This window comes from Mustela putorius, unplaced genomic scaffold, assembly GCF_011764305.1.
Source record: "Mustela putorius furo isolate JIRA1106 unplaced genomic scaffold, ASM1176430v1.1 tig00000228_pilon_pilon_pilon, whole genome shotgun sequence".
Lineage (NCBI taxonomy): Eukaryota > Metazoa > Chordata > Mammalia > Carnivora > Mustelidae > Mustela > Mustela putorius.
The window spans coordinates 4,643,957-4,665,421 of record NW_025421322.1 but is presented as its reverse complement, the minus strand read 5'-3'; the positions used below and the strand labels follow the sequence as shown (position 1 = coordinate 4,665,421).

At 43.5% G+C, this 21,465-nt stretch overlaps 1 protein-coding gene across 5 annotated transcripts in view; it reads right to left on the bottom strand.

Moving 5' to 3' along the window:
* Window positions 1-21,465, bottom strand: part of VPS13B (vacuolar protein sorting 13 homolog B) — a 762,523-nt gene that overhangs the window by 33,043 nt on the left and 708,015 nt on the right. For all 5 annotated transcript variants that reach the window (XM_045077980.1, XM_004768902.3, XM_004768901.3 and 2 more), the window contains exons 45-54: window positions 19,728-19,991; window positions 18,772-18,855; window positions 18,419-18,594; window positions 17,775-17,945; window positions 16,987-17,188; window positions 15,671-15,859; window positions 13,127-13,273; window positions 10,845-11,128; window positions 8,216-8,343; window positions 7,772-7,971 (exon numbers count right to left, since the gene is read on the bottom strand). In XM_045077980.1, the coding sequence (XP_044933915.1) occupies window positions 7,772-7,971; window positions 8,216-8,343; window positions 10,845-11,128; window positions 13,127-13,273; window positions 15,671-15,859; window positions 16,987-17,188; window positions 17,775-17,945; window positions 18,419-18,594; window positions 18,772-18,855; window positions 19,728-19,991 (1,845 nt within the window). The remainder of the gene's footprint in view (window positions 1-7,771; window positions 7,972-8,215; window positions 8,344-10,844; window positions 11,129-13,126; window positions 13,274-15,670; window positions 15,860-16,986; window positions 17,189-17,774; window positions 17,946-18,418; window positions 18,595-18,771; window positions 18,856-19,727; window positions 19,992-21,465) is intronic.

Below are 21,465 nucleotides of genomic sequence, written 5' to 3'. Positions count from 1 at the left end.
CTCCTGAATTTAGCTGCCTTGGTTGTCAGGCCTTTGGACCCGGACTGAATCACACTATGGCTTTCCTGGGTCTCCAGCCGGCAGATGGCAGACACTCAGCCTCCGTAAATAGATCTGCAGGTAATTAGCCATTCTATTTGTTCTGACCTTTGGCTAACATTTCTTTTTCATAAAAGAATTTTACTCCCTATTTTGGGAAGGAATAAATTGAGAAGTAGTACTCCTATTTCTAGACGAAGTGACTTGTAAGAAAATATCTGAAGAGGGAAAGCCATGATGTGGACCAAGTTAAGACTTAGGCTTTGAAAGGAAGAAGAGAGTTCCGTGTGTGCTATGGGGCCGGACAGACCCCTTACCTACAGAGGGGGTATGGAAGTAACACGCAGCCTGTTTGTCTCAGGTGGTGGCCTGTTTTAAGCAGTCTAGTGGCCTGGAGAGCCTTCTCTGAGCTGGACTCTGTGTTTTAGTAATCACTTGGGTGGTAGCTGTAGAGACCGAGTTGAAGGAGATGAGGCTGACAACACAGAGGTCCTTTGAGGGGCTACTGCCAAACTCTGGGAGAGGGAAGACGGATAAAAGGCCTGAAGTAGACCATGGTCACAGAGAGAAGGGGCAGATCCAGAGAAACTTCTGAGGACTTTCTGCCAGAACCTGGTGGTTTAGGGGATGTGTGGGGGCAGGAGGAAGAGGGAAAGGAAGGTATTGGGGTACAGCAGGAAAAATATAGGCTCAGAAGACTGACAGCTAGAGTTTGGATCCCAGGCCACTTGCTTTGTGAAAGGTGACCTCCCTGGGCTTCAGGTAGTATCTGCCTTTAAGGAATGTGGCAGGGACTAAAGATCATATTTGTAGAATGCTTGACGTAAAGCAGGAATTCAATACAAATTTACAAAAATCTTATTTAAGGTTTCTATAGTGGGAAGGAGCGACTCTAAGAGAAGCTGGCTTCTCTTAGAAGTGGAAAATGGTCACTTTGGTTTCAGACATGCTGGGTTTGAGGTGCTTGTGAGTTTCAGGTGGAGATGTCTGGTGGTTGGCGAAGAACAAGACTTGAAGCTTAGGAGAGATGCAGGGGCCCGAGATGGATCTGAGTGACTGGATGATAGCTGGTAGCTAAAGCAGTGAGAGTTGATCTCCAAGAGGAAAAAAGGTAGATGAATTTTTAAAATGATCAGTTTCTAAAATGAGAAAATGATGGATAAGGGCGAAAACAAAATAGCGATGTTCAGAGTATAAGTCTTCCCTCTGTATACAGCTGAAAAATATCTAGGGGAATCCCTACTCCCAAGTATCTTTAAGAGCAGGTGTGTCTCAGCTGGAACAAACTGTAGACACATAGAAGACTCTAGACCACAGCACTTGGCAGATATGCAGAAGTGGGTACCAACTAGCTGATGTCTGTTCTATCCTTGATATGGGATGTAGGGGAAGGCGAGGGAAGTAAACAAAAAGCCAAAATAGCTTTACTGCATGTTTTAGAAATCAGATACTCCCTTGGGCTGATTAAGTCTTCTTCTATGTAAAGGTTCCCGGACAGAGGCTAAGGGTATGTTGGAAAATGACCACATGCTCTTCAAGCGGTAGTTCTCAGGGTTATTCCCTCTGTCTGATCTGCACCAAGTGGACTGATTACATTACTTGAGTCCTGGCTCATCAAGGCATTTAGCAAAGTGTCATGATAACCTTGAAAGCAAGATAAGCAACACCTTAAACAGTATGGCTTAAAAAACGTTTTCAGGTGCATTTTCTTATTTAAGAGATGTGGCCAGATGACTGTGCATTTTGAGGTGTTAGTGGCTAACTGAACCCATGCATTCGGGAGGTACCTAGTGATTTACCACAGCCTGCAGACCTTGGACTTGTCCTGTTCGACATACTTATTAATGACTCGGACGAACACGTAGAATGCATGCTCACCACATCTATAGATGACATAAAGCTACCAACGATACTTAATATGTTGGATGACAGCATCACAAATTTTTTTTAAAGTGATTTCAACAAGCTGGACGAGGCCAATAGCAACAAGATTTAATTTATTGGGGATAAATGCAAAGTCCTGTCACTGGGTTCAAAAAGTCAACTGTACAGCGAGTCATATGATAAAGACCTGGGGGATGTGGTTGACCACAAGTTCAATAATAACAAACAGTCTGAACTTGTTAATAAAAAGCTAACTCAATCTTCCACTTTATTAATGGAAGCACAGGGAGGTAATAGCTGGTTAGACCACATTTGGAATAGTATGTATAATTCTGGCTGCCAGATTTTTAAAAGGGAACATAACACACTAGTGTATTCAGACAAGGGTAACTGTGGTGATGGGTCTGGAAATCACATTTACTGAAGGAATGATTCAAGGAACCAGCAATGTTTGGCCTGGATAAGGGAACACTTAGAGAAGATGTTGAGGCGGCCTTCAAATAATTGTAGTGTTGCTATATTAGAGGGAAGTAAACAATCTGTGATGCCCCAGAGGGTAAAACAAGGATGAAGGAGTGGATGCCACGGAGGGAGGATTTTCAGTTCGACATGGGCAGAAACTTTCCTATAGTCACTGCTGGAATGAAACTGAGCCAGAAGACTGAGGGGAGATGGCACGGGAGGGACTCTTGCCCTGGATAGAGGGGAAAGTAGAAAACCTCTTCTAACCTGTGCTTTCATGAACCTTCAGGTAGCAATTCCTGTAGCCAGGGCTGGACTCCAAAGGACAGACTGTGACCTCCACTTGGTACAGGAAAAACAAGACTGGGTCACATGTGGGCACATCCCGGTTCCAGTCTGATCCTGCTTAGTTATAAGCCACCTAGATGATTACTCTTTAAGTCTCAATCTTCTCATCAGGAAAAGAAACACACAAATTATTGCCCTAATGATCCTAGAATTTTTGCCGTGATCAAACGCTCTGTCTTGGGACTTATACCACTTGACTGGATTTACTTACTTCTGCTCAGTTCCTTGGAGCAGGAGTAAAGCCTTGTTCAGGGCAAAAGGTTTGGCCCTGGATAGTTCCTCCATTAAACTTGCCAAATAAATGAACGGAAGAATAGAGACTGTGGATGCGCAAGTACTTTGTAAATGGCAGAGAGCTACAGAAACATGAAGGACCGTTACTCCGCCTCTTCCACACACATGGAAAAGAAAACCCTGGTGATGCTGACTCCACCGAACACTTCTGCTAAGCATCAAAGATAGTGAGAATTTACTGGATCTTTTTAGAAGAAAACTCACCTGCAAACCTTCTGGGGTTTTTACGGGCTCATTTTTCTTTGCTGCTTCAATGGCTCAGAAATTGCTTTTCATAAACAAGTCAAAGACTTCCCATGGCTCTTAAGATAAAAACCTAAATCCTTGGCTGCAGATACTGAATCTGGCCGGGTTTGGCCTTGAACTGCCTCACTGGTCCCTGTCCCGGCCCCTTTTCCTTCATCTGGCACTCTGGCCACCTTGGCATTTAGATCCCTGAAGGGACCAGGCTCTCTGTCTGAGCACAGAAGCTTCAAACACGTTGCTTTCTTCGCCCAGAAAAAATCTCCCACTTTCTTGTCTACTTCATGCCTGTTCAATCTGAAGTACGGGATCCCTTACTGGAGAGGATCCCTTACTGGAGAGGATCCCTTACTGGAGAGGTTCCCTTACTGGAGAGGTTCTTCTTAGCCTCCCAAGCTCATCTGCTGGACACCCTAGCAGGACCACTGACCTTCCCTTCACAGTTGCCCCCAGAGTTCCCAACACGATAGCCTTGGGAGCACTTGCTTATTATTTGTCTCCCCAATGTGTCTCCCTGATGGGATCAAAACTGTGACTTAAAATGGTCCACATAAGCTCATTTTTTAAAATGTCTTCTTATTTATTCAGAATCTAGAGATGTTTCCCCCAGAGTCAGGCTCACACCTGATAAAAAGTTAAGGCTAAGAGCACCCGCTGCTGCTTTGGGACCTCTGGTGAGTAACTAGGGAATGTCTTCTAGCCACATGTCAGCTAGTAACACAGCCCAGGAAAACCCACATGAACAATGGTCAGAATTTTATGGCCTACACACCATCAGATCTTCCCAGGAATTCCTGATCTAAAGAACACCTCTTTATGTTATTATAAACTTACTTTCCGCCTGACCCTGTCATATTCCATCTCAAAAGTATAGGACATGACACTGTCTTATTTCCAGAGCTGAGGCAAGGGGCGATCACTGGCAAAAGCTAAAGGAGTTGTCTTCCTTGAGCAAACTGGTGATTTTACGGTGTTTTTATCCTGCCATTTTTTTTTCTTTTAAATATTTTTAAAAATTTATTTGTCAGAGAGATAGAGAGAGTACAGGAAGTCAGAGTGGCAGGCAGAGGCAGAGCGAGAAGCAGGCTCCCTGCGGAGCAAGGAGCCCAATGTGGGACTCGATCCCAGGATGCTGGGATCATGACCTGAGCCGAAAGCAGCTGCTTAACCAACTGAGCCACCCAGGCGCCCCTATCCTGCTTTTTAAGGTAAGCTTTGAAATTTGCATCATAGGCCTCAGACCCAGGGCTGAGGAAAGGCTCTTGGAAAATGAACTCACTTCTACAGAAGGGCTGCTTCCTTTCATCAGAGGACACAACTCCCTTTACTCCCCAGTGATTTATACACGCTGGTGTATTCCTGAGATGTCGGTGAGGCTCTGAAACACATCTTCCTCTGGAGTAGGAAGCAAACTGTGGTCTGCTGGACATATGGCACACAGCTCTTCAAAGATTAATGGGAACATGAGCCTTTGCTGGGTCCTCAGACCAGGGATGATAAGGGTGTTGGAAAGAATACCTCCTCCTAGCTTTGAAGTATCTGTGACTACAAAGGTTTGAGGAAATTTAGAGTGAATGGGAATCCCTCAAATAAGGTTTGGCAGGCAGAAGGCCTGTTGTCAAGAATTCCCTAGACACAGAGAAGCAAGCAAGGTTTGAAAAATTTTCAAACTGACGCAGAGGAGTTCAGGAGCCCTTGGGAAGTTTGCAATCTTTATTTTGTAAGTTAATGAGACCAGGAGCATCTCGGGGTCTGCGCAGATCTAGCAGGTTCTCAGTGTGCAGCCCATGAGTGCTGAGGACAGAAACCATACCCCTCTAGGGTGGGGACCACTACAAAGGCAGGTCTCCAAGGTGAATGTGGCCCCTGGTGGCTCGGCTTGTCCTGCACCTGTCCCTGGCTGCATCCTCCACCTGATCCCACTGCTAACTCACTCCCCAGAGCCCCCAGCCCTCTCCCTCTCTCCTCAGCAGGTGATTTACTCCGTGCTTCAAACTTCAGTCCTCAGTGCATCAGTTCCCTCAATGTCCCGGTCCCTCCCTCGAAGCAGCTCTCCCTAACCTCTGCCCACCTCTTTCCTGCAGGCAGAGAAGAGGATGAGGTCCTCCTGTTCCAGCGCAACCTCACTCCTGGGGCCCTGGACTTGTCTCCCGGGCACTCTTCACTGACCTCTCCACTTCTCCTTGACCGCCTCCACCCCTGCAGCACAGAGACCGGCCTCCTCCGCTGCATGGCCCCACTCCTGGAAAACACAGTTCTCACATGTGCCTCCCCTCCCTCCCTTCCGCTCACTCTGAACTTGTCATTTCCAATCGCTACCTTGCTTCCCTCCTTCCGCCACCTTCCAGCCTGTCAACTTTGCTCCTCGGGGGCTCTCTGTCTCCCCTGCCTGGTGGTCCTCCTGCCACTTTGCCTCTTCCTCTCCGTCTCTTTTGCTGCTCTGCACTGACACGCTGGCCTTTCCCAAGGCTAGACCCGGGGCTCTCATGCCCTCCTTCACACCACCTCTCTAGCCTAGTCTCATCTTCTCATTCATTCATTCAGTCAGTCAGTCTTTCATTCAGTCCTTCATTTACGGATTTGATATTTACTCTTACCATGCCGACAGGCACTCTCCCACAGGCCGAGGAGGAATTAGGCAGGTATCTGACTGCCAGGAAATCTAACTTGGTGGGAAATCACTTAAAGAAATATCTAGAGAGGTGCCTGGGTGGCTCAGTCAGTTGCGGTCCTGGGACTGAGCCCCGCATCGGACTCCCTGCTCAGCGGGGAGTCTGCTTCTCCCTCTGCTCCTCTAACCCCCTCACCTCTGGCTCAGGCTTGCTCTTGCTCTCTCTCTCAAATACATAAATTCTTAAAAAAAAAAAAAAGCAATTCAATGTTACAAGTGTTATATGAACAAATGGGGGGCCTGTAGTGGGGAGGAGACTTCACAGTAGGGGGAAGACAGAGAGTCTGTCAGGAGATGAGAAACAATGTGCCAGCTGGGGAAAAGGGGTGTTCAGGAATCCCAGGTGGGGAAGTAGGATTCATAGCATAGTGGTATGGAACAGTGCTTTGGAATCAGGCACGTCTGGATCAAATCCCAGTCATTTTTCTAGTAACGCCAGGGAATTGGGCTGTGTTACTTCTGGAGGTCTCAGTTTTCACTCGTGTAACATGGGGACCATTGACCTGTCTCTTATGGCTACGTAGACTTAGAGAGGAATGAATGACAAGAGCTCAGCATGATGCCTGGTGTGCAGTAAACGATTATTAAATGATAATCATTATTACAGTAAATATATTTGTAACTTTAATAGATGTCTTGTAACCATTACCGTGAATGGGACCTACTAATGAATGAATAGGTGTGGAAGATCTGTAACCAAGTACAGCACAGATCACTCAGCCCTAAAATGGAAGAAAGCAGCATCACACGCCATGACACGGACTGACACCGAAGACACTAACTACGCTGAGGGAAATGAGCCGGCATGGCAGGCCGTGGTGGCAGGACCTGTGTGGTGTGGTTCCGCTCACAGGTGGTGCCTTGAACCTGACAAGCTCAGAGCGCCAAGGATAGCTGTGGTCCCCGGGGGCTGAGTGGAGGGAGGATGGACTAGAGGATGGACCAGAGAGAGGTGATTGCTATATAATAGTGACTTTTTTGTTATACACCGAAAGATGGCAAATTTTAAGTATAGGAGACATGAAATGCTAGGTTCATACGCCATTTTCAACAAAAATAAACCACCACCAACATGGAGAGCAAGACAGACAAATTGGGACATTTATCTGTTCCAGGTTTTTAAACTGTACTTATATTTGCAGACTGTTATGTACTTTTAGCAAAAATATGCCTATTTTTAAATTAAGTTTTGAAATTTTCTAAAGAGGGGATGTATCTAGGGTTGCCATTATGATTTTCCTAAAATCTGGACAGTAGGACCACCCTCTATGTAGAGAAGTCTAACAATTTTATTTCATTCTTGACCTTGGATTAGACCCAAGAGGGGCTTGCCTTTACGAAGTGCTCCTTGCTGGTTAACAGTTGTAAGTACATTTGGGAAACCCAGACTTGTATCTGAGAATTTATAACCTAATGAGGATGGAAAAATGGATACACCTGCGTCCTCACACAGGGACAAGAAGTGCAGCATTTGGAAAAGTCTGTTTAAAAACAGGCAAGCACGGGGGCATGGGTGGCTCAGTTGGTTAAGCTGCTGCCTTCGGCTCAGGTCATGATCCCAGGGTCCTGGGATCCAGCCCTGCATTGGGCTCTCTGCTCAGCGGGGAGCCTCCTTTTCTCTCTCCCTCTGCCTGCCACTGTGCTTACTTGGGCTCTCTCTCTATCTCTCTGTCAAATAAATAAATAAATAAATAAAATCTTTAAAAACAAATGAACAAACAAACAAACAAAAACCCCAAAAACAAAAATAAAAAAACCAGACAAGCATAGAAGCCTTAGAAAAGGGAATCTGTGTTTGGGCCATGGCAGGAAGATGCGTGGCTCACTGACCTGTGTCCCCTGGTTGTTGATGTCAATGGCATCACTCCACTCGCTTGTTATGTCCTCTAGAGATTCCACTCTCAGGAAGAGGCTGGGAAGTAAGTCTTTGGTCTTGCAGTCTGGATAACTGGAAATCTGATGATATAGTTCATGATGAATTGAGCACTCAGAAGGAATTCTTCTGCAATAAACCTCAAACTTAGGAATATCTGAAATTAAAAAAAAAAAAGGCACATGAAGACTTAGGCCTTGAAGACATAGAGAAGAGATATTAAACATAATGCAGCAGGAGAAACTTCTGGAAGAGGGACGAATGATACTTTTATTTAAACATTCTTCACAGGATCACGGGTAGCTACTGAATTAAAAACCTCTGGAAAAAAATAAATAAATAAAAACCTCCAGAAAGAATACAGGCTTAATATTATTTAAATTCAATGCGACAAAATATACCTTTGATATTTTCCTTTATAAGGATTGTTACTGGACATCTGTTGTGGAAAATTATTCGAGGACTAGGGTCTTCAGAGAGGGTTAAGTAAGTCACTCCACAGTGTTCTTGATATGTCAGTACTACTGCCCTAGAATGAAATCAAATCAAATGACAGAAGTGGTTTAGAAAAAGATGAATGCTTACTCTCCTGGTACGTGTTTATTCAGATTTGTAACACTCACCACCCCACATCTTCTTCTCTTTTATCCACCAGAGGAAATGCTTCCAGAGAAAGGAGCCCATCCTCTCACCCACTAACCATCATACGCTAATTATAGCTTTACCGATTTTTTTTTTCATGGCAATGTTAGCACATGATTATCATAAAATATTCAAAGACGTAAAAAAATATTTAAAAGGGAAAAAACATAACTTCTACCACTTAGAATTACAGCTAACCTTCCACTAATAACCCTGCTTTCTGCTCTGCTTTTCTCTGGGCAAATGTGCCTTAAGCTCTTCATGCACAGTCCCGTCCTCCTCAACAGTGCCTGGTAAGTCTTGGCAAGAGAGGAGCTGACGTGCTTTTAGAAGGAGTGCCAGAGAATCTGGGTCCTTGGTCTTTTTATATTCTAAAAGTAGGTAGGCTCATGATGCCTGCTGTCAATTTGCACAACATTGTCGAACTTTACGTGATTTCCACTTTGACTACCAAGAGCAAAACTGTCTTAATTGGCTTTGGAAAAACTGCTGTGTGGGCATAGGCAATGGAGACACTGAAATTTTCCAGTTTACACCACAGATGACCAAACAACATTTCATATCAAAACAGGAAAAAAAAAATCCTCTCTGCAGTTTAAATTGCATGGACTGATCAAATTAATGAAAGGAATTGGATATTTGCCAAAGGTGGCCCTCAGTTTACACGGATGGAGAGGGATGGACAGTGTACTGAAGAATTTCTCATTTGCCATTTATCCTATTCACCAGTGTGAGTCCTCCCCAAAGATCATATTTGTCTGAAATGCTAAAGTGAACTGTCCATTAGCATTTGGCGAAATCATATTAAGAACACCATCAGGGGCACCTGGGTGGCTCAGTGGGTTAAAGCCTCTGCCTTCAGCTCAGGTCATAATTCCAGGGTCCTCGGATTGAGCCCCTCATCGGGCTCTCTGCTTAGCAGGGAGCCTGCTTACCTTCCTCTCTCTCTCTGCCTGACTCTCTTGTGATCTCTGTCTATCAAATAAATAAATAAAATCTTTAAAAAAAAATACCATCAAATGTGCAGGGTCGGAGTGAGGGGAGGACAGAGACAGGAGGAGATGGGGCTGTAGGAAGTGAATTCACTTGCAGAGTACAGGCCTTGGATGCATACCAAAGTTTTTTTCCCAGCCTAATTTTGAAAGAGCTGGGGCAAGCCAACCTCAGAGAATTTCTTCTTGCTAGCCAAGAAAGCTGGGAGCCAGGACTAACATATGGTATTTTCAATCGAATATCTAGTTTGGTATTCATAGATAAGATTAAATTATATTAATAAAATCATGTCTTCCAATTCTTAGAATTTTAAACATCAATCCCAAATGCAATTTTATTTAAGATTTTGCCTTTCTGTTTTAAAAATAAATTTTGTTTTCTCGACATAAGTTCACATCGCTTTAAAAAATGCTTCCTTAAACTCACCACACTTAGCTTCTCCAGCCAGAATATAAATATAACCACTCCTCTCCAGGATCAGGGGATCAGGGGATCAGGGGATGAAAAGTGTTTATAAAATCAGGGATATTTCTGAATGCTGTGAATGACGAAGGGGTGTGTGTAGGGAGCAGGGCCTCACTATTATGGATGACATGAGTTAGGAAATTATCTTTTAAACTATGACTATTAGAAATCTCTGTAGACATCAAAAAGTTAGGGAACTAAAGTCTCAAAGTCTGTAAATTCCCAATCATGGGAAGAAGGCACCTCTGGTAAGATCACAGTATGTGTTCTTTTGTCCTTTTTACATATACCATAAATAAGTTATTCCTGACAGCTACAGAAGGAACGTACTGCATGCAAGACAACCACAGACTAAAAGTCCAGTATGCACAAACCATTACATGTCTCCAGCTAGATTCTGTGGTTGTTATTTGCATAATTGGTAATCGGTAATTGGAGCAACTTGCGTGCAGGAACAACCACAGAACAGAGTCTTCTGTGACTTGTGTTTATCTAAGTTATCTCTCTTAATGGCTTTTAAAGAAAAATTCCATTTTGAAGTCGATGTAAAATATGGCAAAGGAGAAAGGTTTTCCAACTTGCCTCCCTCATATTTTAACCCTTGACAGAGGCTAAGAAGTCCTCTTGGAAGGTGATCTTTTCCTTGTGTTGTGTTGCCACCAATCTATGGGACAAACACTATCATTCCCCCCCCCCCCAAGGATAAGCTGTGTCAGCAGTAGAGGAAAAATCTTCACCGGTAGGATACTGGGCCAATCCACATGTGATCAAAGCATTTGCCCAATTGCCTACAATATCTAGAAGTCATGAAAAATAAAAGTAAAACCTAGTTTTACATCTGGGGAGCCCTGCAGCCGTTCCTCTGTCCCTCCCAGCACCTGGACGAAGAGCCGCACTGACAAACAAAGAAGGGCATTCACACAGAGGTACCTGGTGCAGAAGCCATTGTCCCCACGGTTTCTGAGGGGCACTGCTACGCTCTGTCTGGGAAACTCTTGTCTAACTATGGCCGGCAGGCTCCAGCCCGGGGAGCCAGCGGCACCTGCCGCAGGAGAAAAGGCCAGCAAGATCTGTTTCTGAAGCAGGGATGTGTCCAGTGGTGACTGGCTGACATCAGGCATTAAGTCCCAGCAAGGAAGGGAGCTGGATGTCACAGCAGACTGCTCTCCGCCTGGGCAAATGCTAAAAGTAGCACTGTCTGGAACATGAAAATACTGGAAAAAAGAGAAAAAGACAATGCTGAGATAGCACAGCGGCTACAACAATGGAGAGAAGTTAAGCTTTTGAAGGCACAGCTTCTAAAAAACCATAACTGTGGATTCTCAGGAGGTAGCCAAGTAGGGTACTCGGGTATGTTAGAATCCCAGGCCCAAGAGAAAGCCCTAATGAGACCATTACAAGCAGTGGGAGCAGGGTCTGCTTTTCTGGACATAATGAAACATGATAAGGCCGGGGCGATTTAGAAGGTGATGCAAAGTTCTCAATATACCCCAGGTACTGCAAAAATCCAGATGTCGTAAGGGGAGACATGCCATGTGCTAGAGAGGGAGTCCTCTTGGATAGGGATTGGCCAAACAGAAAGGGTGAGCCCTGAGAGGCCTTGGGCAGAAGAGAGCTGATGAGCTGGGAGCTTAGAAGGTAATTTTTGTGTAAGGCTTATCCTGAGGGAGGAAGAAACTCTGACCCCAACCCTCAGTTGAAGTTCCACAGGGTTTCTGGCACAGGTAGAGAGTCTTGGGGTTTCAGACTTAAAAAGGACCTTTAGAGATACTTTATTTAAAACCCCCCTTTCACATCTGAGGAAGCTGCTTTCCAGAGAACTGATGACTTGTCCAACAACACAGAGATGGTGAGTGGCAAAGCCCAGCCAGAGCCGGGCTTCCTGCTTCCTATTTGGTGGTTTTACCACTATCCCACATGGTGTTCCTGAGAGGCCAGGGATTACCATGTCTTTAAAGAAGTTCCCACACGTGCCTGATGCAGGGTAGGGTTGACAGAGGGGACACTCCCCACCTGCCCAGAAGAACCTGGGCCTTCCCTTTGTCTTCAGGAAGCTGAGGTAAGTTCATTGTGATGCTCGTGGTGTGGCTGCTGCTGGGTACCACCATTTCCTGAGTGCCTCACCTGTTTACTCATATTATCTCATTTAATTGCCACCAAAACCCTGCAAGGAATGTGAAATTATGCCTATTTTCAGATGAAGAAATGTCAGCATGGAAATCCCTGACCCAATGTCTCAGAAAGCACTAGGGTGGGAAGAAGCAGGAGAATTATCTGCACATATGCTGATTCTCTTGCCAAATCCTCACCTAAAATGTGAACATTGTTGACTTGTACCCCCCAGCTGGGGACTTCTGGTCACCCAGTTATTCTATCAGTACTTCGGTGAACCAAGATGAAATTCTATTATTCTGACATTTTTGGCAATACCATAATGCACTGTGAGCTTAGAAGTATAAGACTTCCATCCTATTTTATTGTTCTAATGTAATTTTTAGGAGCTGAAAGGGATAAAAATAAACGCAGACAGAGGTAAAGAAAGAAATATGTTCCTATGTGATCGTTTCAATAGCATAAAACAATAGCAGACCACTTAGCATATTACGTGTTCAAGTCCTTTTAAAAGATCTCCTTACTCTCCCAAAACATAAGTGTTCATTTTAATTGTATAAAGAAGTGAATCAAAAAAACCCTTCTTGGATTCATTTCCTGCATATCCTGCCAGCGAGATGTCCACATAAATGAGCAGGGACATTTTCACAGTTACTCTCCTCGTGGGCAGAGAACTCTGGGCTCCTAGATCCCGGCTCTGCGGGGCCGAGCCTCTGACCACATGGCTCCTCTCAGCCCTGCAGCCTGGGAGGCAGATGGTCTTTTCCATGAGCCCCAGGAGCCAGTCCTCAGGCCCTGGCCCTGCTGGGGGGGCTCTGGGTTAGCGAGCGTGCTGGAAGTGTGTGCCCCAGCCCCGAGCAGATGGGGTGCAGGCGGCACTGATCCGGCTGCGTGTCAGGATCTGCTGCTTTCATAGGATTTCTGCTCATGAATTACCTTGGAAGTGCTGACCAGGACAACTGTGCTTTAATTCAATAACAAGTAAATTTCTTTTTACCTATATTCAGTCACAGTTTTCTCTAGGCTAAAAAATTCATCTTACTTATTGCTGATATATCAAAACTGAAGGCGACAAATCGATCATATTCTGAAAGGCTTACCTCCTTTCCAGACTGGGGTTTGGAGACAGAGAACTGCGGCTTGTAGAATATCTGATATGGCATATTATTGACTATTATGGTTTTGTCTTCAATCTGAATAATTTGTATGCCCTGCTGTACCATGGAGGAGATGCAGAACTGACATAGCTGTAAAACAATTGAGGAAAGAATAATTTTCATAAAATACAATAAGGCAAAAAAATATAAGGCATATCAAACTTTCTTATTTTTAAAAGGTCATTTTATCTATTGGTTTGCTCTGGACAGTACCAATTTTACCTTTTGCTCCAGAGTATTTATTGGTGTCCCCTTTCAGTCTCAAAAATGTCCCCGCCCTTAAAAGGGGCCACTATTACAACAGGGGATCCCAGTGAACCAGTTCTTTCTGCTGCTACGGTACAATGATGGAGAATTGTTTTCAAGTTTTATAACCAATTTCCTCACAAAATATTTATCTATAAACACTTTTACTTAACAGATGTCACACATCTTTTCAACATAAAGAATTCAGTTAAGCATTCCTCTCCCCTTCTTCATGCTTATCACAGCAGCTCCCTCGCCAAAGGCCTAGTGGGGACCACTGGGTGTTCTGAGGACTTGGAACAGTGATGATGATTAAAAAAATCAATGCTTGGCCCTCATATGCTGCTTTCTTGTGAGCTGCTTTTTGATGTGTGTTAACTCACAGAATCCTTACAAAACCCACTTAGGGCAGCTACTATGATCCCCATTTTATAGAAGACAGCAATGAGGCTTAAAGAGGTTAAGTAACTTGCTCACGGTCATAAAGACAGAGACGGTTTAGCTGGGATTGGAAACCATGCAGTCTGACTCTGTGGTATTTCTCTTACCCCCCATGTACCCTGTCATTCCTTCACCGCAGTACTGACAGGTGGTCAGAGAAGATATCCGTTGCCTGACGATCTCCACTTAGTAAGTGGTAATGTCAGGACAGCAGTTCTCAAAGAGTGGCCTGGGACTCGTGTGTGTGTGTGTGTGTGTGTGTGTGTGTATGTGAGTGAGACGGGGAGTCTTTGAGATCCTTTTAGGGGGTCCAAAGGTCAAAACTGTTTTCATAATAATACCTAGATGCTCTTGTCTTTTCTACTCTAATTCTCTAATGAGTGTACCATGGAGTTTTCCAGGGGTTTTATGACCTATGATGTCATCACTGTCACGGCCAGCAGAATGTATGCTTGCGTATTCTTGCATTCTAAAGTTTTTGTATTCATTTCTAGTTTGATGGATACCAGTGGCTAAAACCCACATAAATAAAAGTGTTTTGGAGGTCTGCAATGATGTTGGAGAGAATAAAGGGGTCCCAGCCCTAAAAAGTTTGAGAATCACTAGGAAAGAATAAGGAGACATCAATACATATAATAATGTATTTTCCAGCAGTCCGTTCATTTGTTCACATTCATGTAGCACTTGGCTGTGGCCACTCTCTGAGGTGCAGGAGGTACTGGGTGTTGGATGGTGTATTGTGACATTTTTCCTAGGTTTTGATGGTCGATCTCAACTTACAAGTCTTCAGCTTTGGGTGATTCACGCTTACAGTTCTTTGCCATTTACACCCATGTTACAGTCTTCTGGCCGGCAGCGCATAAACATGTGTTGCCCAGACAACTCTGAGGAAATGGATACCAGCCTTGAATACTGAAGAGAAACAACTTCTTTGTATCGGAGAAATTTATTTTTAAAAAGTCACCAAATGACACTAACTCTTTTCAAGAAGCTCTTCAAAGACGCCCGTCAAAATTGAACTTCTCCCCGGAGTAAGGTCATTCTGAATCGCGCTACTCTGATGAAGTAGCCCTTCGTCTGACTGGGGAGGGCTGAGATAATGAAGAAGGTAGGAAGTGCAGCATGAAACCTCATGAGACACTATGATATTGTGCTGCCGAACACACAGGTTAATATCATTTGTGACCGTATTACTCAAATTAATTGCTTTTCATAGACTTTCGAAAAGATGGAGGCTGAAAATCACACACCATCAGTATTTAGCTCAATTACCGAGGAAGTAGGTTTTCTGTATTCATATAGTCATGGGTACCAGTTCTCTGTTCAGGAACAGAACTCCCTCATAACCTTTGGTTCTACGGGAAGATCAGCATAGCTGTTGCTCAGCGTACCCTTTTTCCAGGAACATAATCTTTGCTATAGGAGGTTTGTCCTTTCCCTCCGTGCTCAGAATGTTAGCAACTCTACTTCCTGCTCCAAGGAAAGGAGGCCAAGTACCATTTGTGGATATTTTGGAATAAGTTCATTTTCCCCCCACATACGATCCATCAAGTGACTGCTGAGTGTTCTGAAACAGAGCGGTTATTGGATAAATTATGTGACATGGCTTTTATCACTGGTAAAGGGGGAAAAAAAAACCTGTGAAACAGAGAGGTCTAAGAAATCGCGTGTTTTACTGTTATAAATGGTCTAGAGCATGTGACACCGAGAAGGGATTAAAAAGAAAAGGACAGCCTCATATTAAACCGGTTGAGGGGATGGCATGCTCTTCCCCCCGAGCCATGAAGACTTTGATCCTACCTTCTGATGTCCTGGGAAAGCACCAAGTCTTATTTCAGCATCAACAAATCCTTCTTCGTCCAATGACACAACTTCACCATTACCTCCGTCTTTCCACTTTGGAGATGTCAGGTTATGGACCAGTTTAATTGCTACTGACTTGTGCACAGTGTTTGTATTTGCCCAGTATATTCCAATTTGAAAAGCCTCCTGGAAAAACAATGCCTCAATTATAAAGTATTTTTCTTAACTTTGATAGTTTTACCTCAATTCAGAGTAATTTTTTATATTATATAATAGGTCTACTTAGGCAACCAAATCCCTTTATGAGTTGTGTTTTTGTTTTTGGAATGGCAACATACATTTTATTATAGTTCTCAATGTTTTCTTTGATTCACAATGGAATTTATATTCATGGAAGGGGAGAAAAAAAAAATCTAACCCAAACTGTGGCTCCCCTATAAATAACAAAAACTTAAAAATGAAGGGCTTCATTTCACTTGACTAGAGAATAATACGCAACCTTAGGTACATGTAGGTCAGCATTCCAATTCCATAAGGAAACATCATCCGATTATTTTAAAAAAACACAAACACACACAGGAAAAATGCAATTGAATAAAGATGTTCATGAACTAGAACTCAAAAAAAGGCCTCTCCAATTGCTTCCCACCAGGAAAACATTTTATTTAGGAGTTCTTTGCATTCTATTTTCCTACAGATTTATGTGCTTTCTTGAAATGGGTTAGCCTTATCAAGAAAGTTCTCTTGTGATGGAATACAGTCTTGCCGTGAAATTCTGTTTTATATTAGGGTCCCACCCCCAATGCCAGTAATGACTCCATATTGTTATTATCAACAACCAGGTGGACATCCATGATTATGGACATCCAGGTCTTTATAAGGGAAAAGGGGCTCTGATAAAAATAGTTGCTCAGAAAGCCTTGAAGATCTCTGAGAATTTCCCTAAGAACCCCAAGTGTATTTAGGGAGTGGGTTAGCACAGAATATGGCTCTATATCCTTAACATACCCTGAGTAGGCCAATCATAATGCTTGTCAAATATCCTGTACAGAGTAAAAATGAAAATGAAAATGTAACTAGTACAAGTTATCAAATTTAATGATAACTCAAGCATGAATACTGCTGATGGGGGGGAAAAAAAAAGACATCTGAAATGTCTTTGAATATCAAAGCACATTCCATACCTCTTACATATGCATCTAAGAGGAGAGTTTTCTACAACTGATTCTGTTAAGAATATAAATGTGACCTCAGAATAAAGTCTAGTTGTTAAAAGAAAAGAATTCATATTAACTAAAAATAAGTTATAGTACCTGAAAATTAGGAGGGATAATAATTTTGCCAGCAGGAACCTGTAGAACAATCTTCTCCCCTTCAAACAGCCAGAGGTCCCACTTGGATTGATTGATGAGCAGGGCCCAGGGTAGAAGCTCTATCAGCAAGGCTCTAACATATGGCTTCCAGACTGACAGCTTCACTCGCATTGGGCTATCCCACTGACTCAGCTGTTCACTCCTGTTCCAAATACCACATCCAAGAGACTCAATGAAATACAATGACGTCAGTGTTCATGAAATATGTTTAAGGATTCCAGACACACAATGCTCTTGTATGACCCTTCTTCACACCAGAACCATCCAATGCTGAATCTGCATTCTGGAGAAACTTCTCATGCAATTATGTTCTAGATTATGAGTAAAGCGGTCCATAAAGCACATCTACCCAGACGATAGAAGGTTGGAATCTGATAGATACGTGCAAATATTTCCTTTCTAAAAGACTTTTTGGGGTGCCTGGATGGCTCAGTGAGTTAAGTGGCTGGCTCTTGATTTTGGCTCAGGTCATGATCTCAGGGTCCTAGGACAGAGCCCCATGTCAGGCTCCACGCTCAGTGGGTAGTCTACTTGAAAGTCTCTCTCCACCCCTCTTCCTCCACCTCTCCCCTCACTTACCTACTTCCATTCTCTCTCTAAAATCAACCAATCAACAAATGAATCAATCAATCATTAAAAACCTTTTAACCTCTAACATTTTGGTGAATGGTCATTTATTTATCAATATTGAGTAATGTTTGTAGAAAAAGGTTGCTGGGGACCGTTACCTGTCAGAATCCTTTTTATTATAGGGCCACATGGGTTGAAGGGAACTTTCTGGCCCATAGAAATCATCAAGGATCTGATTAACTGTGCCTCCAGGGTGTATCTTAGTGGCTATTTGCTTGATGAGGGAGGTTGAGATGGGAACGGCACAGTGGGAAGGATCATCTTCTTCTCTAGGAAATGGAAAAGAATAAAACAGGAGTGAATATCAGATTTCTAAAGTGAATTTATTGAAAAAAATCGAACTATAGATGTATCATAGACCAATACCTTTTGTGACATTGAGTCAACTTTTTTGGTGATTTAGGGATTAGTGACACAGTTTTTGGATGATCTGGGCCCTGACCCCTTTTCCCTGTCCCCCTCCCCCACATGCTTGGGTGAGAGCTCTATTCATTTCTTCTTCCACAGAGAAATTATGTCAATTAAATCTTCCAATCCCTCTTGTTTATATCTAAGTTTAATGAAAGAGGCTGAATTTTATCCAAAACCACTGAAGAAGATAAGGGAACACAGGCAGGGCAATTTTAAAATAACGTTCTCATAAGATAAGGGAATCATACAAAATATTCTATCTGCCTTCTTCCCCCAATAGTATAGGTTGCTTTTCTTCTCTCTTAGGAAAACGTAAGGATTTTTCCAGTACCTTGCTTGAAATGTTAGGTGATGCACAAGGTCAGGTTCTATGTTTTGCAGTGGTTTTTCCTGTCCTTTTCCTGGAATAATTTGTGTTTCACTCAATCCCAGACTCCTTTTCTCCAAATGTATGATAATGGGGTCTGGAAGATGACTCCTCATGATAAAAAGAGGGCTGAACACAATCTATAAAAATAAAAGGACAGAACAACTTTCATATTTGCTTTGTTGCAGTATTCCAGCTGTTTGATGCTGAAACAAACTTGTAATAAATCTCTTCCCTGGGTCACTCTGACCTTAATTTATTTCAGAACAGGAAAGGTCAGAGTCATATACCATATTTTAGGGCTGGAAAGCACTCACCAGTCGTTGTTGCACTTGAGAATTGGGTTCTAATGTCAAAACTGTGCACCAGACATAAAAAATGGAACTGTTTGAAGATGGCACCTGCACAGGAGGTAGAAAAGGGTTCTGTTAAATACCGAACAGTTTACTAATTAATCAAAATGAGGCAGAGATCGAATGTCAGTTTGGAAGATTAAAAAGTTTAAAGTTATAGAAAAAAGCCATTAAAAACAGAGAATAAGCAAAACCAGACTTCATTATGGCATAAAGTGAATGTGCAGCAAGTCAATGAGGCCAGCGCTTTCTTAAAGACAAAGGCATCCGTAAGAGGAGAGGCTGATACAAGACTGGGTGGGAGAATGGCGGGGAGGATTTGTCCTTTGTGGCAAGGAAAGTGCCGATGGTGGAGTGTGACAAGGAGATAAAAAAGGAGTAGACCTTTGTGAAGATTCTCAAGTCGGGGGGGGCCCTCCTTCCCTACTTTCCCCCTGCATCCCCATCCCAAGCCCTGGTGCATCAGGATCTTTCTCAAAATATAACTTGTCTCCACCTGAAAAAGGCAGCGTCGTGGCTCTCAAGGCACCTGGAAATGATACCACAGCTGTGCTGCTGTGGGGCAGGAGGAAGCAATATCCCAAGTCTTTTTATCTTACTTCAGATCTCCCTCTTTTGTACCAGTCATTTTTAAAATAAAGCGCTGTACTGAATAAAGAGCAAAAGGAGAAACTTTTAATTTTAAAAACTGCTCTACTCGGGCGCCTGGGTGGCTCAGTTGGTTGAGTGGCTGCTTTTGGCTCAGATCATGAGCCCCAAGTCCTGCGTCCGGCTCCCAGCTCCACGGGGAGCCTGCTTCTCCCTCTGACCTTCTCCTCTCTCATGCGCTCTCTCACTGTCTCTCTCTCAAATAAATAAATGAAATCTTAAAAAAAAACAACACAAAACTGCTCTATTCCAGATTGCCGCACATCTCGTACCTGAATGACAATGCTATACTCAGGGGACTTAGATTCCAAGCACACGTCTCTTGACCAGTCTTCATCTCCTTTGGCCTTTACACACAACTCCGTCAGTTCACTGTTTTCCAGTATGTATGAAGGCAATTTCTGTTTGGCTGTGAGGCAGTCGAAATGTTCTCGAATGACAGCTTGTCCATCTTGACCGATGTAATGCTGAACGACTTTCAGTTCTATGCTTTGAGACAAATAACTGCAGATGATCTGTCTTCCACAGATGATAATCTAAAACACAATAAACACACACACATAAAGTTTCACCCGTTTGGATTTCCTGAACTGGTGACATGTTCACTGTTATTACCTGTGTTGGTTTTGAAGGAAAGAATGTGAAACCATGAGCTTGTTTAGAGCAAACGGGAAGAAAGGCTTGGGCGGAGAAAGGGATTTTGCTTTGGTCATATTAGGTTTACCGCACTCAAAGGACAGGCACAGGCAGGGCCCGCAGCAGCCAGCTGGAAATGCTGGGTGTGTGCCTGAGTGGGCGGTGGGGCTGGAGACAGCCGACCTCCGGAATGAAAGCCTTGCGAATGCGCAGAGGTGGAAGAGAGCGGACCTGGAAAAGAGGTGCAGGCTTACACCAGCAACTGACCAACAGCCTAGCGTCAGATTCAGGGGCAAAGAGCCAGGGAAGGGGCCCGAGAAGAAGAGGCAAAGGACTGTGGCGGTAAACCAGGGGAAGCTGAAGTCCCGAGAAAAGGCCCACCAGGAAGGGGTAGTCAGTGATGTCACGTGATGTGGCAGTCACCAAGGATGGGGACCGAGCACAAGGCTTCAGCTCTCGTGGCTGAGAGGCCAACTGGCGATTTATGTTTCCAAGGGTTTCTTGCAGTCTTACACAATAAGAGATCACTTTATAAATTGGTAATACAAACAACTGTTAAGTCAGATGCCTAATTATAGTTTATTTTATTCAGGTTTTCCCACAGAGTAGAAGCATGTGGCTTTGTAAAACACACAGAATGAACCAAAGATTCATGGATTCATTTTTCCTCCAGCTAAGAGTACAGTTCACAGTAGGCATTAAGAAATACTTCTTAAATTGGTTGAAATTGAAAAGATAATGCAAAACTTTATTCCTATGCAGTGAGTCCTACTGTAATACAAATATTCACCATGACTGGAAAATATAGGACTTTCACGTACTGGATTTTCTTATTTGTAATATTTTTTTCTAGATTATATGAATAGTAATCATTCATAGGCACACCAATATATATGTGGTTTCCCAAGCATGTGATGGTTAATTTTATGTGTCAACTTGAATGGGCCACGATTGCAGAGATACTCGGCCAAGCATTTTTCTGTGTGTGACTGTGAAGATGTTTTTGGATGAGGTTAACGTTTGAACTGGTAAACTGGTAAACTGCCCTCCCTACTGTGGGTGGGCCTCACCCTGTCAGCTGAAGACCTGACTAGAACAAAGAGCCTGTGTGAGAGGGACTCCTCCTGCCTGACTGAACTGAGACATCGGTCTTTCCTGGCCTTTGGACCTGGGCTAAAAAATATCAGCTCTTTTTGGGTCTTTAGCCTGCTGGCTTTCAGGCAGGAACTACATGTCAGCTCTGCTGGGTTTTGGCTTCCACAGCCGTGTGAGCCAATTGAAAAGAAATCTCTCCCTCTCTTTCTCTGCATACACATGTATGTACATACACACAAATCTGTATGAATATATACATACATCCTATTACAAGGCATT